The following is a 14,885-nucleotide window of genomic DNA, read 5'->3' as shown; positions in this document are numbered from 1 at the left end:
GAAAAAAAAACATGTACCCATGAATTTCCCCATAGGTGGCAGTACACTAAACACCGAAAGTGTGATAAGAGACTTAGGGATACAGGTGGACAGTGGTCTCACCTTTGATAACCACATCGCCACAACAGTCAGAAAATCCTTCTATGTGACACACCTCATCACTAAGGGCTTTTTATCCAGAAAAAGGAGGTCATTGTCCCACTGTACTCATCCCTCATTAGACCCATTATATAATACAATGCCCCATTTGGTATGCACCTCTGAAGACTTCTGCAACAACTGGAAAGGCCCCAGAAATACCTCACTAAAAGAATCACAGGCCTAAAGCAGATGCTCTATGCTGACCATCTAAAAAACTCCACCTATACTCTGCTGCATATCGTCTACTCAAAGGCGATCTCTGCTTAACATACAAGGCCATGTCAAACCCAGAGCTGTTGGACATGCTACACTTAAAGAAATCTCAATCCCTCAGAGACACACACTCCAGGGATCTAAACCTTGTCATCACAATGAACAAAACATGCTGGTGGGATAGGTTCCTGACCCATAGACTCCCCAGTCTCTGGAGTAGACTGCCCATACATGTCAAGCAGAGTGCCTCTTTTGCACTCTTCAAAAGGAACTTTGATGACTGGATGGGAGAAAGGAAATTCACCCCGGGGATCACATCAATCATCCTGCTAGACAGGGGTCCAGGGAAGTAAATACTGTGGGAAGAAATAGCCAGGGAAGTGTTATGGCTAGGCTTGTATAGGCCCTAGGGCCGATAGCCTAGTACTAACCTATGAACCTATGAATTGTAAGGAAGCAGCTTGAGGTGAAGACTCAGGCTACATCTATGGCTGTAGGTTATTCATCTAATAGCGGTCTGCTGTCACTCTTTCTGTGGCTAGTTTACTTGCACTGTGTCCAGAGTCAGTGTAGCAACTGTCCTGTGTTTACCAACTGAGCATTACTACTTTCTGCCATTGAAAGATGTGATTAATAACCTAACATGGAGGCTAATCTCTCACATCAAGCTATTCTGAGGAAGCATCTCACTTCTACAACATCACACTGGACATCGCACATGACCAGACCCGTAATCCTAAAGTTGTAAAAAAGAAACCAGGGATGTTCCCTACAGTCTGCAAGAGAAAATCTAAGTTGCAAATAAGTGAAGTATCTTCTGCTTCTGCACCCACCAGCAGCATGCCTGCACAAAGTTTACAATCTAGTTACCATGGAGTCAAGCAGAAGGCCTTGTGGTCATCAAAACTAACTACTTCTCAGAGAAATGTCACAGTTATTGGTGACTCCATTGTTCATACACTGACTTCACACTCAATAGGCTAAAAAAGGGCTGTGGCCTGTGTGGACAGAATTTAGTGTCACAAGAGCCACGAGGACTCTTCAACATGACAAATACAGTTATGACCTAGCAGTGACCCATGCAGGAGTGAGCAATTTTAGGTGCTGTACACTAAGAGACTTGGAAAAAGATATGACAGGACTTACTATGTATGTGCAAAGGGCAGGAAAAATGCTGGCGTTGAATGGTATGTTGACCTCACTAAGAATGATGCCTAAATATTAGGGCAAGATAATGGCCTTCTACAACTGACCAAGTAGTTGGGTCATTCATAAGAGGCCCAGAATGTGTCAAGCTAGGATGAGATGCTAAATAAGGCATCCTGATTCGGCATGCATGGCTTGTACTTCTTGCAACAAGGTTTATGTGTCAAGAACACTTCCTGCCCCTCAAAGTGTCTTTTTCGGTGGTGTTCATGTGTTCATCTAATGAATAACCAATTCAGATCCAGCCAACGTCATGACAGCACTGTTCAGTGCTGGGAGCCTTCACAGAAAGATGCAGAACTTGAGATACTCCTGCAGTTCAAACACGTGTACATCCTTGTAGATGCCGAAACATGTTTTTATGTAGCAAAGCACCCCGTCCATACCTGGCGTCAGCACTTACCAATCTTTCAGATCTATGAGAAACTGCACAAGAGTGTTTGTTTTTGCCAGAAACCCTACTACCTCAGGACAGATTGTCCATAGTCCTGTCTAAGAGCCCTTAAATATTCAAATGGCACTCAAATAAACATCCGCTATACTATTTATTTCTATAGCTCACAATCAGTGTCCCCAAGGACCATGATAACTACCTCACTGCACATGAAGGCATCACTTTTAAATCTAATACTATCATGTTATGAGACTGGACACACCACAAGTTACAAATATGGTCAGTATGTCTTGGACATCTTTAATGGCATTACTATAGAACAAATGGGTACATTTCTGACTAAGGGCTCAAACACTCTTGATATGGTTCTTACTAATGTATGCCTGGTTTCTACCTCACCATGTATCACTACATTGCTGGTAAAATCTGTCAACAAATCACTTATGTTTTCCTTTAGGCCTCTTGGTACCTCCAATACATCCAATGTGTTGATGGGACTTCCCTAAGGCTAACCTATCATATCTCTTAGACACCCAATGTGTTGATGGGACTTGCCTAAGGCTAACCTATCATATCTCTTAGACACCCAATGTGTTGATAGGACATCCCTAAGGCTAACCTATCATATCTCTTAGACACCAAATGTGTTGATGGAACTTCCCTAAGGCTAACCTATCATATTTCTTAGACACCCAATGTGTTGATGGGACTTCCCTAAGGCTAACCTATCATATCTCTTAGACACCCAATGTGTTGATGGGAATTCCTAAGGCTAACCTATCATATCTCTTAGACACCAAATGTGTTGATGGGACTTCCCTAAGGCTAACCTATCATATCTCTTAGACACCCAATGTGTTGATGGGACTTCCCTAAAGCTAACCTATCATATCTCTTTGACACCCAATCTGTTGATGGGACTTCCCTAAGGCTAACCTATCACATCTCTTAGATGTTTATCTTATTTTTCCTTTTTGACCAGGTTAGTCCCACTAGGCAACCTTGGTAAATTTCCTAGCAACCCTACACCCATGGATCTGGTTCAAAAGGCATCCTCCTCTGCATCTGACTTCTACCAACACCTTCATAAGCACACAGACAAAATAAGTGTCTACCCTTTTTATGTACAATTAGAAACTTAAAAAACAACCCTATATGGTTCTGCAACCCTTTGATTAGTAAAATGTAAAACCCAAGATGAAAGAGCTTCAACAGTTATAAAAATCCAGTTCTCCTGCATCAGAACTGCATTGAAACATGCTAACAAAGATCTTTGGTGTAGGCACATATTCTAAACATAATTACAAATCCTTCTACAGTTGTCTTAGGAAGCTAAGAAACAATGCCCAAGAATGCACTGAAATGGTCCACAATAACACCAAACCAAAAGAACTGGTGGATATCTTTGCAGAATTTTGTTAGACTTGTATGCCACCCACCCTTACTGTCCCTCAGAATAAACCCCTCCTCTACTCCCCAAAATCATTATAGAGCTAGTCCTATAATTTCTATCCAAAGTTAAAAAATGCCTTTGCGGGCCTCAAAACATACCAGGATGTATCCTCATCAGTGTCGCAAAGTACAAACTCTTTGAACTCCTTCTCAATATTTTCAGTTTTAGCCTACCCACTGGGTTTGTTCCAGAAACTGGAGAACAGCTACAGTCATACCCTCATGGAATAAGTAATATCCAAAGTCATAACTACAGACATAGGCAAAATCAGAGCTGTAGCCAGGCCATTTGGTGAGTACCAAAAAAGTCTTCTAAAGTTACAAGTTCCATACTACAGTTAAGCTCTTAACTACATTGTGTTTACTAACCACTGAACATAGAACAACTGCATATTGTAGCCATATCATAACTTGGACCAAATATAACTTTTGCCTATCATCACACATTGTGTAAATTACATTTTACTCCAAGACAATAGAACAAACAACAGAAGTGGAGGATCTGCCATGCTTTTAATGCAACAATATCTTTCAACTAGTGTAAACATGGACTAAGGGCAACCAACTGAAAGACAGGAATGATGCATGGAAAGAACCACCAAAACCACCTCACCCTTAGAAAAGCTACCAGAGTAGCGACAAGCAGTGCTAAATCACTGTACTTAATACCGAAACAATCAGTGCTTCTTCAAACCCTAAACTGTTCTGGAAAGTAATAAACAACTCAATGGAAACACTGCAAACTCATTAAAGAGCCCCAAAATGAAGCGAAAAAGACCATGACAGCTTCCCAGGAAAATTTAAAAGCTCCCTCCTTTTATTATATTGGATAACACTAAGTCATTCCTCATACTAATAGCAGAAAAAATTGCAGACCTCTGACACATATCTTTAACTAACCTTTAATTACTAAAAACCTTTAGCACACATATTCAAGCTACCCTTAACTACTACAACATTTCTGACAGACATTAAGCTACCCTTAACTACTACAAAACCTCTTACACACATTACTAAGCTACCCTCAACTACCATAAAACCTCTAACACACATTACTAAACTACCCTTAACTACTATAAAACCTCTTACACACATTACTAAACTACCCTTAACTACTATAAAACCTCTAACACACATTACTAAACTACCCTTAACTACTATAAAACCTCTAACACACATTACTAAACTACCCTTAACTACTATAAAACCTCTAACACACATTACTAAGCTACCCTTAACTACTACAAAACCTCTAACACACATTACTAAGCTACCCTTAACTACTATAAAACCTCTAACACACATTACTAAACTACCCTTAACTACTACAAAACCTCTAACACACATTACTAAACTACCCTTAATTACTACAAAACCTCTAACACACATTACTAAGCTACCCTTAACTACTATAAAACCTCTAACACACATTACTAAACTACCCTTAACTACTATAAAACCTCTAACACACATTACTAAACTACCCTTAACTACTATAAAACCTCTAACACACATTACTAAACTACCCTTAACTACTATAAAACCTCTAACACACATTACTAAACTACCCTTAACTACTACAAAACCTCTAACACACATTACTAAGCTACCCTTAACTACTATAAAACCTCTAACACACATTACTAAGCTACCCTTAACTACTATAAAACCTCTAACACACATTACTAAGCTACCCTTAACTACTATAAAACCTCTAACACACATTACTAAACTACCCTTAACTACTATAAAACCTCTAACACACATTACTAAGCTACCCTTAACTACTATAAAACCTCTAACACACATTACTAAGCTACCCTTAACTACTATAAAACCTCTAACACACATTACTAAGCTACCCTTAACTACTACAAAACCTCTTACACACATTACTAAGCTACCCTTAACTACTACAAAACCTCTAACACACATTACTAAGTTATCCTTAACTACTACAAAACCTCTTACACACATTACAAGCTACCCTTAACTACTATAAAACCTCTTACACACATTACTAAGCTATTCTTAACTACTATAAAACCTCTTACACACATTACTAAGCTATCCTTAACTACTATAAAACCTCTTACACACATTACTAAGCTATCCTTAACTACTATAAAACCTCTTACACACATTACTAAGCTATCCTTAACTACTACAAAACCTCTTGTACACATTAAGTTATCCTTAACTACCACAAAAACTATAGACCTATTTCCCAACTTTGCCACACAACAAAAATATTTGAGAAAATCTTATACAAACAGCTGTTTAAACATATCAGCAACTCTGGTCTTCCCTATGACACAGCATGGGCTCAGAAACTCATTTAGTATCTTAACAATCGGCTACTGATTACATGTATAGCGATATGAACAGCAGTCTTATTCAGCTAGACTATTTATAGTTACGGCTACAGTCTTTGAGACTGTTAACCATAACCTCCTTCATAAACTTAAAAGGCTGAATTTTGGTGACAACACTATTTCATGGCTTCAAAAATACTTGAACGTTTGAACCTTTCAAGTTTATTGTGATAACACTTTTTTTGAGATAGCCACGTTAAACAATGGTGTTTTTCAAGGCTCAGTACTGGGTCCTTTTCTCTCCTGGACCTACCCAGTCTCAACATTGTAATGTATGCAGGTGACACACACATTCTTGAAACTAGCAACACACAGCATTTTCTTCAAACAAATTTTTCCTTACTTTGTAGTTGGGTACAAACAGACTACATATCAAAATGACTAAAATTAATAACATGCTGTTTGCTTCACCGAGGAGGGTCTCATCAGTACCAGACCTACACCTTACAGACCCAAATGGTTCCAAATGTATCTAGGATCTACTCCAGATCCTTTCCTCAAGTTTACAAATGATATGGATAACATTACCGCCATAGTTCTATCTCAATTAAAGCTATGGTGTTGAATCGCTCACCTTAGTCGCAGAAACCAAAGTGCCAATCAAAAAACCTCTTGCCTTCTTTCTACCACAACAAAGTTATAGACAAAAATATCTTACTACCTAAGTAGGAATATGCACCACCCCAATCTATCTTACTACCTAAGTAGGAATATGCACCACCCCAATCTATCTTACTACCTGCACCACCCAATCTATCTTACTACCTGAGTAGGAATATGCACCACCCCAATCTATCTTACTACCTGAGTAGGAATATGCACCACCCCAATCTATCTTACTACCTGAGTAGGAATATGCACCACCCCAATCTATCTTACTACCTGAGTAGGAATATGCACCACCCCAATCTATCTTACTACCTGAGTAGGAATATGCACCACCCCAATCTATCTTACTACCTAAGTAGGAATATGCACCACCCCAATCTATCTTACTACCTGAGTAGGAATATGCACCACCCCAATCTATCTTACTACCTGAGTAGGAATATGCACCACCCCAATCTATCTTACTACCTGAGTAGGAATATGCACCACCCCAATCTATCTTACTACCTGAGTAGGAATATGCACCACCCCAATCACACTGCATTCCACCCAAACCATCTGAAATCTCCAAAATGCAGAAACAAAGATGTGTAAATTTGCTTTTCTAGCAGATAGGACATTCCATCACTGTGATATACTACGCAAAAATCACTTGGTCCCTATAACAGGCAGAGCCACATATTTTTCAGGCATCCTATCATTCAAAATACTACATATAAACTACTGTCCATCCTTGTGAAAAAAAAATACCTCACAGAGAACAAAACTACTCACTAAAAGGAAGCCAAGACTACAGTATTATGTTATCTGGACCACTATATGAGCTAACAAAAGGCGAGAAAGCATTCTCTAGATTAGGCCCAACCCTAAGAAACAACTTGTCAGCTGAGGAATCCTTCCAAACAGCGGTGAAGGAATCCTTAAACCAAGAGGACAACTGCATTTGCTTTTGTGATACTGGTTAAACCAGAACCCTCTCTATAGATAATTGTTCCTACACATAATGTAACTTTCTAGCAATAAATTATCTTAAAACTGTGAACTACTATTCTTAAAGACTTGCATATGAATTAATTTCTGCCCATTTGTAATCTTTGTATATATTTTACTGATGTTGATCTGGGTAGATAAGCTGCTGTTTATTAATCTCTTCTGATAAATTGCAATGTCATGTTAACCTACTTATTTCTGACTGTACGTTGTGTCGCTTGATTTTGCGCAGTATATGTATAATGTCTTATTTGATTTGCTTGTACTTTTGTACTCAGTTTCTGACTGTAAAAGATCAGACCAGGTCACTCACCTCGTGATCAGATTGTTAAATAAAATACCTAAAATACATTTCAGTATCCACAATGCATTTAAATGAGCATGGCACTTTGCTATGGCCTTATCTGCAACTCTTCAACACTGCCAATCACATCCCCCAAAAGTCTGCGCCCTGGGGCAGCAGCCCCCTTTGCCCAACCCTAGCTACAGTACTGAGCAACATGACTGATGTTGACTCAAACCAGTTTAGTTTTGTGATGGGTAGAAGTTGTCAACCAAACCTGGTAAGTTTCTTTCAATAAGTCATTGAGGTGGTGGATAATTGTGTCTGGGTGTATATTACCTGTCTAGATCTGGCCAAAGTTTTCAATACCATCCCTTATACTGGTATTATAGATATATTAGTAAATCTCAACATAAACCCTCTCTGTTGTTCTTTGCACTGCTAACAAGCTATATGACAGAATGCAAGTTCTGAAAGTTGCTACTACCCTTCTGAATTGTAAAAAATGTAACTAGTGTATCCCACAGGGTTCAGATCTACGACTTCTGTTTTGCATATATTTTGCTGACAATGTATTTATTTATTGTTACCCAGGTTAGTCCTAATAGGTTAGTGGCCTCTTTTCAGGAAAGACCCAAGGAGGTATTTGTACTAGTGACTGACATTTGCCCAGGGGCATCCATGAATTCCCCTAATCTTTTCAGTAGGTGGCCTGGGATTACTTACATCCAACAGTCCATGCAGATGGGATTTCAGTCAAACCTCTCATCCAAAGGACAACACACTCAGGAGTGCAGCACCCTGTCCCCCCTCCTACTTGACACACTGCAGTCTCAATAATCTCATCACCTGAACTGGGAATAGAACCCACATCCTTATCTTCCAGCACCAAAGACAGCTGTGCCACTGACATCCTAGCCAATATCCTAGCATTGTGGCCATCTAAGTTTGCTGTTGACTGCAATCTTGGTACTGTTATTTGATACCCCACTGACACCAAACAGCTTCAGGCGGGGCTGGAGTATGCACACACCTAGATTTTGGAAATGGACTAAATCCAAATGAAAAGAAATTTAGAGGTATAATGTTTGGTAGGCAATCTATGCCCATATCTACCATATTAACAATACTGCTTTACAGACACAGCAAAACCTTGGCATGTATGTGGAAAATTCACTCTCCTTAGAATGGCATGTCTCTGCCATATTTGGGAACCCTTTAGTCTGTCTCAAGTGATATCAAAGAAAATTTCCTCCTGATCTAAAGGTGACACTATCCCACTGTACTCCTTCCTCATCAGGTGTACAATTTTAATCTAATGTCATATTCATCATGTAAAAACACATCTCTTGCTGAAGTAGATATCCCTCAGTGGTTTCTAAGAAAATCAAAGATCTTAAAGCCCTCGGATACCCTACAATATTAGCCCAGTTATCTTTATACTCAATATTCTACTGGCTCTTTAGTAGTGACCTATGTTTTGGCTACCATGCCTCGAAGGAGCCAACTGCTAAAACGCCTGCACGTCAGCAGTAAAGTGATGTATTCAGCACCCAAAAAAAGTCCTTAGTCTACACAAACAAGTTAACAAAACTCACAGAAGTGATAGGTTCATAACCGAACACCCCCCTATCGATAGAACAAACATCCCCGCATATCAAACAGACCAGCACTATGCAGATTTAAATGAATGGATGGATAGCCACAGATTTACCCTAGGGATTACTGGTATGTCCCTCCTTGAAAAAGGTGGTAAGTATTAGCATTACTTAGATTTTTGCTTTAGGTCTAAGCATCATTTCCTAGGGCTGTTTCAATGTTAAATTTCTTAAGGTCCTAGTGTTTGTTTACCTAGTAACTTCCTATGATTTTTCATCAATGCCAGCCTGCAGAATACGAACTTATCTATTTATTTTTGTCTCTGCTGATTAGTTGAGTAAACTGATACAAAATCAAGCTTCTCTCAGGTGCAATACAGGAAGGTTACAAAACATATACACAGTCCAAAATACAGATGAGTACAAAGTCAGCACTCAGAAATCCAGATATACAATTACACAGTACATCTAAAACCTGACAATTAGCTTTTAATTTGGCTGCATATCCTATCATGATGCAGACTGGCTACATAATGTTAATTACTGTAGCTTAAGTAATGTTAGGCATTGAAAAGGCATCTGTTCTGCTACTTAAGAAATAAGAAGTGTTTCAATTTTGGAAGGGAAGGTCCTTCCTTCTGGGACTGTGAATTTGAAACTGTAAGTATGAATGGACGCTGCTAAATGTACAGCAATGCTGAGTGCGACATAATGTTTAATTGCGCATTACACTTAAGTACAACCATTTTACTCAGTTCTAACACTTACCCGTGAACCAGGTTTGCCATCCTTACCATCTGGACCTTCAAAGCCTGGAGGACCCTAAAAAGAAACAATGATCACAGAATAAGTACAGTGCACTGTCTTGGCAATATACATTAAGTAATGGTATAGAGCTCTCATCCCAAAGGGGTCCCAGCTATTCCCATGTCAGACTACAAACTTAAGGGATGGTCTGTCCTACACAGTTAACACTGGCAATGTTTCACCTGCTTAGGCTATATGCAGTTTAAGTTTTTGTGGCATGCATACTTAAAAAAAAATATTTATTTTTTCATTTAAGCATAACAATATAAGATACTGTGAAACAGAAACTGCTCTTCCAAAATGGTCTGCTGTTACTAAAATGCAGTTTTATAAAACTTTATTTACCCACATACTCAAAGAGACACACATACGTGCACATGTACGCACTTTTTATACATATATTGCATGTCTTCCAATGAAAGCTTTCTCTCCCTCTGTCTCAAAACACAGACACATATACATATACATACACATATATATATATATATATATATATATATATATATATACACACACACACACACACACACACACACACACACACACACACACACACACACACACACACACACACACATATATATATGGGTTCACTTCAAAATCCTGAAAGCTCAAAATCCTGAATCTCAAAATCCTGAACTCAAAATCCTGAAAGCTCAAAATACTGAAAACTCATAATACAATCTTATAATACTGAAAAACATACAGGACACCAACACTGACTGTATTGCAGCAAAAATATATACAGCAACATATTACTTATCTACAATTATAAGCAGGGGGCAAGCATCCCTGCACCCCCCCATGTGGGGGAGGGGGCTGTTCCCCCCACACCCCCTGCTACTTAAATATATCAACTCTGAGAGTGCACTTCACATAATAAAATGGTAAACATACCATTACACGCTTCATGACTGCCTGTTGTAACCTTAGTCATGTTTCTTTTTAATGTACTATACTACAACATAACTCATCTTAGTGTAATGAAGTGCAATCTCTGAGTTGAACTATTTAAGTAGCAGAGATTTGGGGGGTGCAGGGGGGCTTGCCCCCCTACTTATAGTTGGTTTAGACTGATATGGTTTATCTTTTCTTTGTTTCTGTATGTATTTCTGCTGCAACACAGTCAGTGTTGGTGTCCTGTATGTTTTTCAGAATTGTGAGATTCAGTATTATGAGTTTTCAGGATTTTGAGCTTTCAGGATTTTGAAGTGAACCCATATATATGTGTATATATATATATATATATATATATATATATATATATATATATATTACCTTTCAAATCCCAAAAGACAAAATCCTGAACATTATTTTTGCAAGGCAAAAATGTTAAAATCCTGAACAACTAAATTTTCCCTTGAAAAGTAAACACTTGCCCAAAACTATAAACTACACTGTACCATTGGAAACCCACCTAGGTGGGGGGTTATGCCCCCCTCAACTATGTACACCAACTCCAGAATCGCACTACAGTGGGGAAAAGAGCATATTTCCCCACAATGGGCAAGTGTTTACTTGCCCTAGGAAAAATTTTGTTGTTCTGGATTTTAACTTTCGTTATTTTCATCTTGTGAAAATAATGTTCAGGGTTTTGGTCTTTATATAGATACACACACACACACACACACACACACACACACACACACACACACACACACACACACACACACACACACATACACACACACACACACTCAGGTATATTTCACAAGAACTGCTTGGTACATCTTTCTTACAGCCTTCCTTCCTGCTGGATAAGTTGCATATTATTTTTAACCAAGAGCTATTAATTTTCCTGCTGTTAATAAAACATACTTCATGTCTTCCCAATGCTTTCAACAAATTTCCTGTTTTTTTTTTACACAAGTACCTCTTCAATAAGGCTGCTACAATCATACACCAACATCTTTTGAAATATTGCATCTAGTTGCTTCCCACAAAGTGCCTAATTTGTACCAATAATGTTTTAAAATGACTCCTTCTAACCTCCACTTAATGCTTCAAACTTTCTGACCTTTCCAGGTTCTCCATCTATTGCTATGGCTACCAGCTCCTCCTCCTTTACACACCTAGACTTTTTCTGATTGAGCTGTGGCCAGCATGGATCTTAAGGGCATCCTGGGAGGTGGGTCATGCTAGTAACTACTTCTGCTGAAAGGAGAGTATTTTTTTTTTATCACCATACACTTGTATCCCTGTCTCTTCTTGTGCTCACCTACTTGTGCCCAAGGGATTATTCCACCCTATGGACTGTATTTCAGCTTAGGTAGCACCTTAGATGAGCACGGACTTCCTACCAGTACCTCAGGCACCCAGGACACTAATGGAACACAAGCCACCTGGGCTGCAGCTATGGCTTTACCGCTCTATGTCACAGTGCTGCCTGAGATTTTAAAATTACTTTGAAGTTGCCACATATTACATACCTCAGCCCTTCATAAGACATTTATTTCCAGCACCTTCCACTCCTCACATTACCCTGCCCACCAAAAAATATGACTATCCTTTATAAGGCATTTTCTCCAGTCTGCATTACCATACAGCTTATATCCTACCCATAATCTTAGCTGAAGTTCCTCTGTCCTCAACAAAGGTCATCACCAATTTTACCCATATACTTACTCAAACCTGAGTCAGCTTTTTGGCCATGAGTACTAGACCTGCTCCCCAGCACAGTTAGATGGTATGAGACGTCATGCATTAGCCCCCCCAGTATAGAATACCATCAGTTATCTATGGTCAGGTGGGTGTACCATGATGCCCATGTTCCTTGGGGGGGGCCCCTTACTTCTACATCAGGTTTCCCATTTTTATTTGCACTCTCTCCTAACTGTGCATGCTGTGACACCAGAGTGAGAAGACGTATTTCACCCCGTTTGTTCCCCCTCTTCCCTCATTGATCTCCATGTGCTCAGCACCATGTTTTATCTACACATCAGAAATGCAGACATTCCAGCCCCTCTAGGGTATGGTCATGGATGGTCGGATGAATATATATTGTACATCATATACAAATAATAATCAGCCTACATGCGCATATTAATCAACATTTGTACCTGTATTCCAGGTGGACCAGAAGGTCCAGGAGGTCCTGTTGGCCCAGTAGGCCCAGTCATTCCTTCACTGCCCTGCAATCAAAATAGTAAATTGTGAGCCACCTAAGTAATAATGAGACTCCGGTGAACGTACTTATAAATGCAGTCATTGCAGTAAGTTCTGTTATCATTCAGTGACAAGTTCTGCAGAGAGGATGTATGTTTATGCAACAAACTAATGCCTAATAAGCTGAGTTGTTACTATTCTGCTGTGATTTATTTCCTGTAGCACCTCTTTTGTTGACATGTATGAGAATACTGTTGTTGAAACAAAACAATTGTTCAGGCTAACTACTGATGAAATATATTACAAATAGAAAACATATCCCAAAATAAGCTTGTTGTTTACCCTAATGAATGTTCAACAGTGCTATAAATGTATTTGTACTAATTTTTGATAAGTGCCATGAAATATGTATCCAATGCTCCTATGCATGTAAGAATGTATACTCCATGTATATCCACTGTCCCTCATGCAACTATGTTATTCGTAATTTATGTTCTGGCTTTTAGCAGACATTGCTCACTTCCATTTATAGTAACATTGTTCTTATTAATTCTGTCCTTAATGTATCTTTGCGCACAGCTTTTCTCCCTGGGCCTGCTGAAAAAGGACCTGTGTCCAGTTGGATTTTCCTGGTAAACAAATGTAAAACAAAATAAATAAATAAAAAAATAATGCTATAAGTGTAGCAATGATAATATAGTTACAACACTCAATATAGAAATGATGAATGTCTGATAATCCAATAAATGCAGCAATGGTGATGATACAGTTACTGAAATGCTGAATATAGTAATGATGAATGATTAATAATGCTATAAAGGTAGCAATAGTGATACAGTTACAGCGATGCTGAATATAGTAATGCTGAATGTTTAATAATGCTATAAATGTAGCGATAGTGATACAGTTACAGCGATGCTGAATATAGTAATGATGACTGTATAATAATGCTATAAATCTGGTGATAGTGATACAGTACAGCGCTGCTGAATATAGTAATTATGACTGTTTAATAATGCTATAAATGTAGCGATAGTGATACAGTTACAGCGATGCTGAATATAGTAATGATGACTGTTTAATAATGCTATAAATGTAGCGATAGTGATACAGTTACAGCGATGCTGAATACAGTAATGATGACTGTTTAATAATGCTATAAATGTAGCGATAGTGATACAGTTACAGCAATGCTGAATATAGTAATGATGACTGTTTAATAATGCTATAAATGTAGCAATAGTGATACAGTTACAGCAATGCTGAATATAGTAATGATGACTGTTTAATAATGCTATAAATGTAGGGATCTACTGTCTGTGCATGAATTTACATTTCAGCGAAACGTAAATTCGCGAATGCATTTACACGAAAGTGCGTTTAACGAAAACACACTTTCATGTAAATCCATTCAAAAAAAATACTGAAAACACTTTTATGCAGGGGGGCAAGCCACCCTGCACCCTCCATGTCCCCCACTACTCCAGTTTTCTCACTCAGAGATCGCACTACAGTGGGGAAAAGGGACAGTTCCCTCATCCCCACTGTACCATGATCTCAGTAAAGGTCCCATTAGTTGTACGTCAACACTAAATACTGAAGTACAATGAATGTAACATGCAAACATCATGTTTTCAATAAGCATCCCCCTTCCTACTATAGTCTGCAAACTTTATTACGCGAAAGTGCATTTTCGATAAAGCAGCACTGGT

At 38.7% G+C, this 14,885-nt stretch overlaps 1 protein-coding gene across 5 annotated transcripts in view; it reads right to left on the bottom strand.

The window, feature by feature from the left end:
* The window catches only part of COL16A1 (collagen type XVI alpha 1 chain), a 3,146,845-nt gene that overhangs the window by 284,866 nt on the left and 2,847,094 nt on the right, over window positions 1-14,885 (bottom strand). For all 5 annotated transcript variants that reach the window (XM_044082765.1, XM_044082783.1, XM_044082773.1 and 2 more), the window contains 2 exons: window positions 13,128-13,199; window positions 10,030-10,083 (listed from right to left, as the gene is read on the bottom strand). In XM_044082765.1, the coding sequence (XP_043938700.1) occupies window positions 10,030-10,083; window positions 13,128-13,199 (126 nt within the window). The remainder of the gene's footprint in view (window positions 1-10,029; window positions 10,084-13,127; window positions 13,200-14,885) is intronic.

The sequence above is a fragment of the Protopterus annectens genome, chromosome 1.part1 (genome assembly GCF_019279795.1).
Source record: "Protopterus annectens isolate FY-2018-M chromosome 1.part1, PAN1.0, whole genome shotgun sequence".
Lineage (NCBI taxonomy): Eukaryota > Metazoa > Chordata > Ceratodontiformes > Protopteridae > Protopterus > Protopterus annectens.
This window is presented reverse-complemented; position numbering and strand designations above follow the sequence as displayed.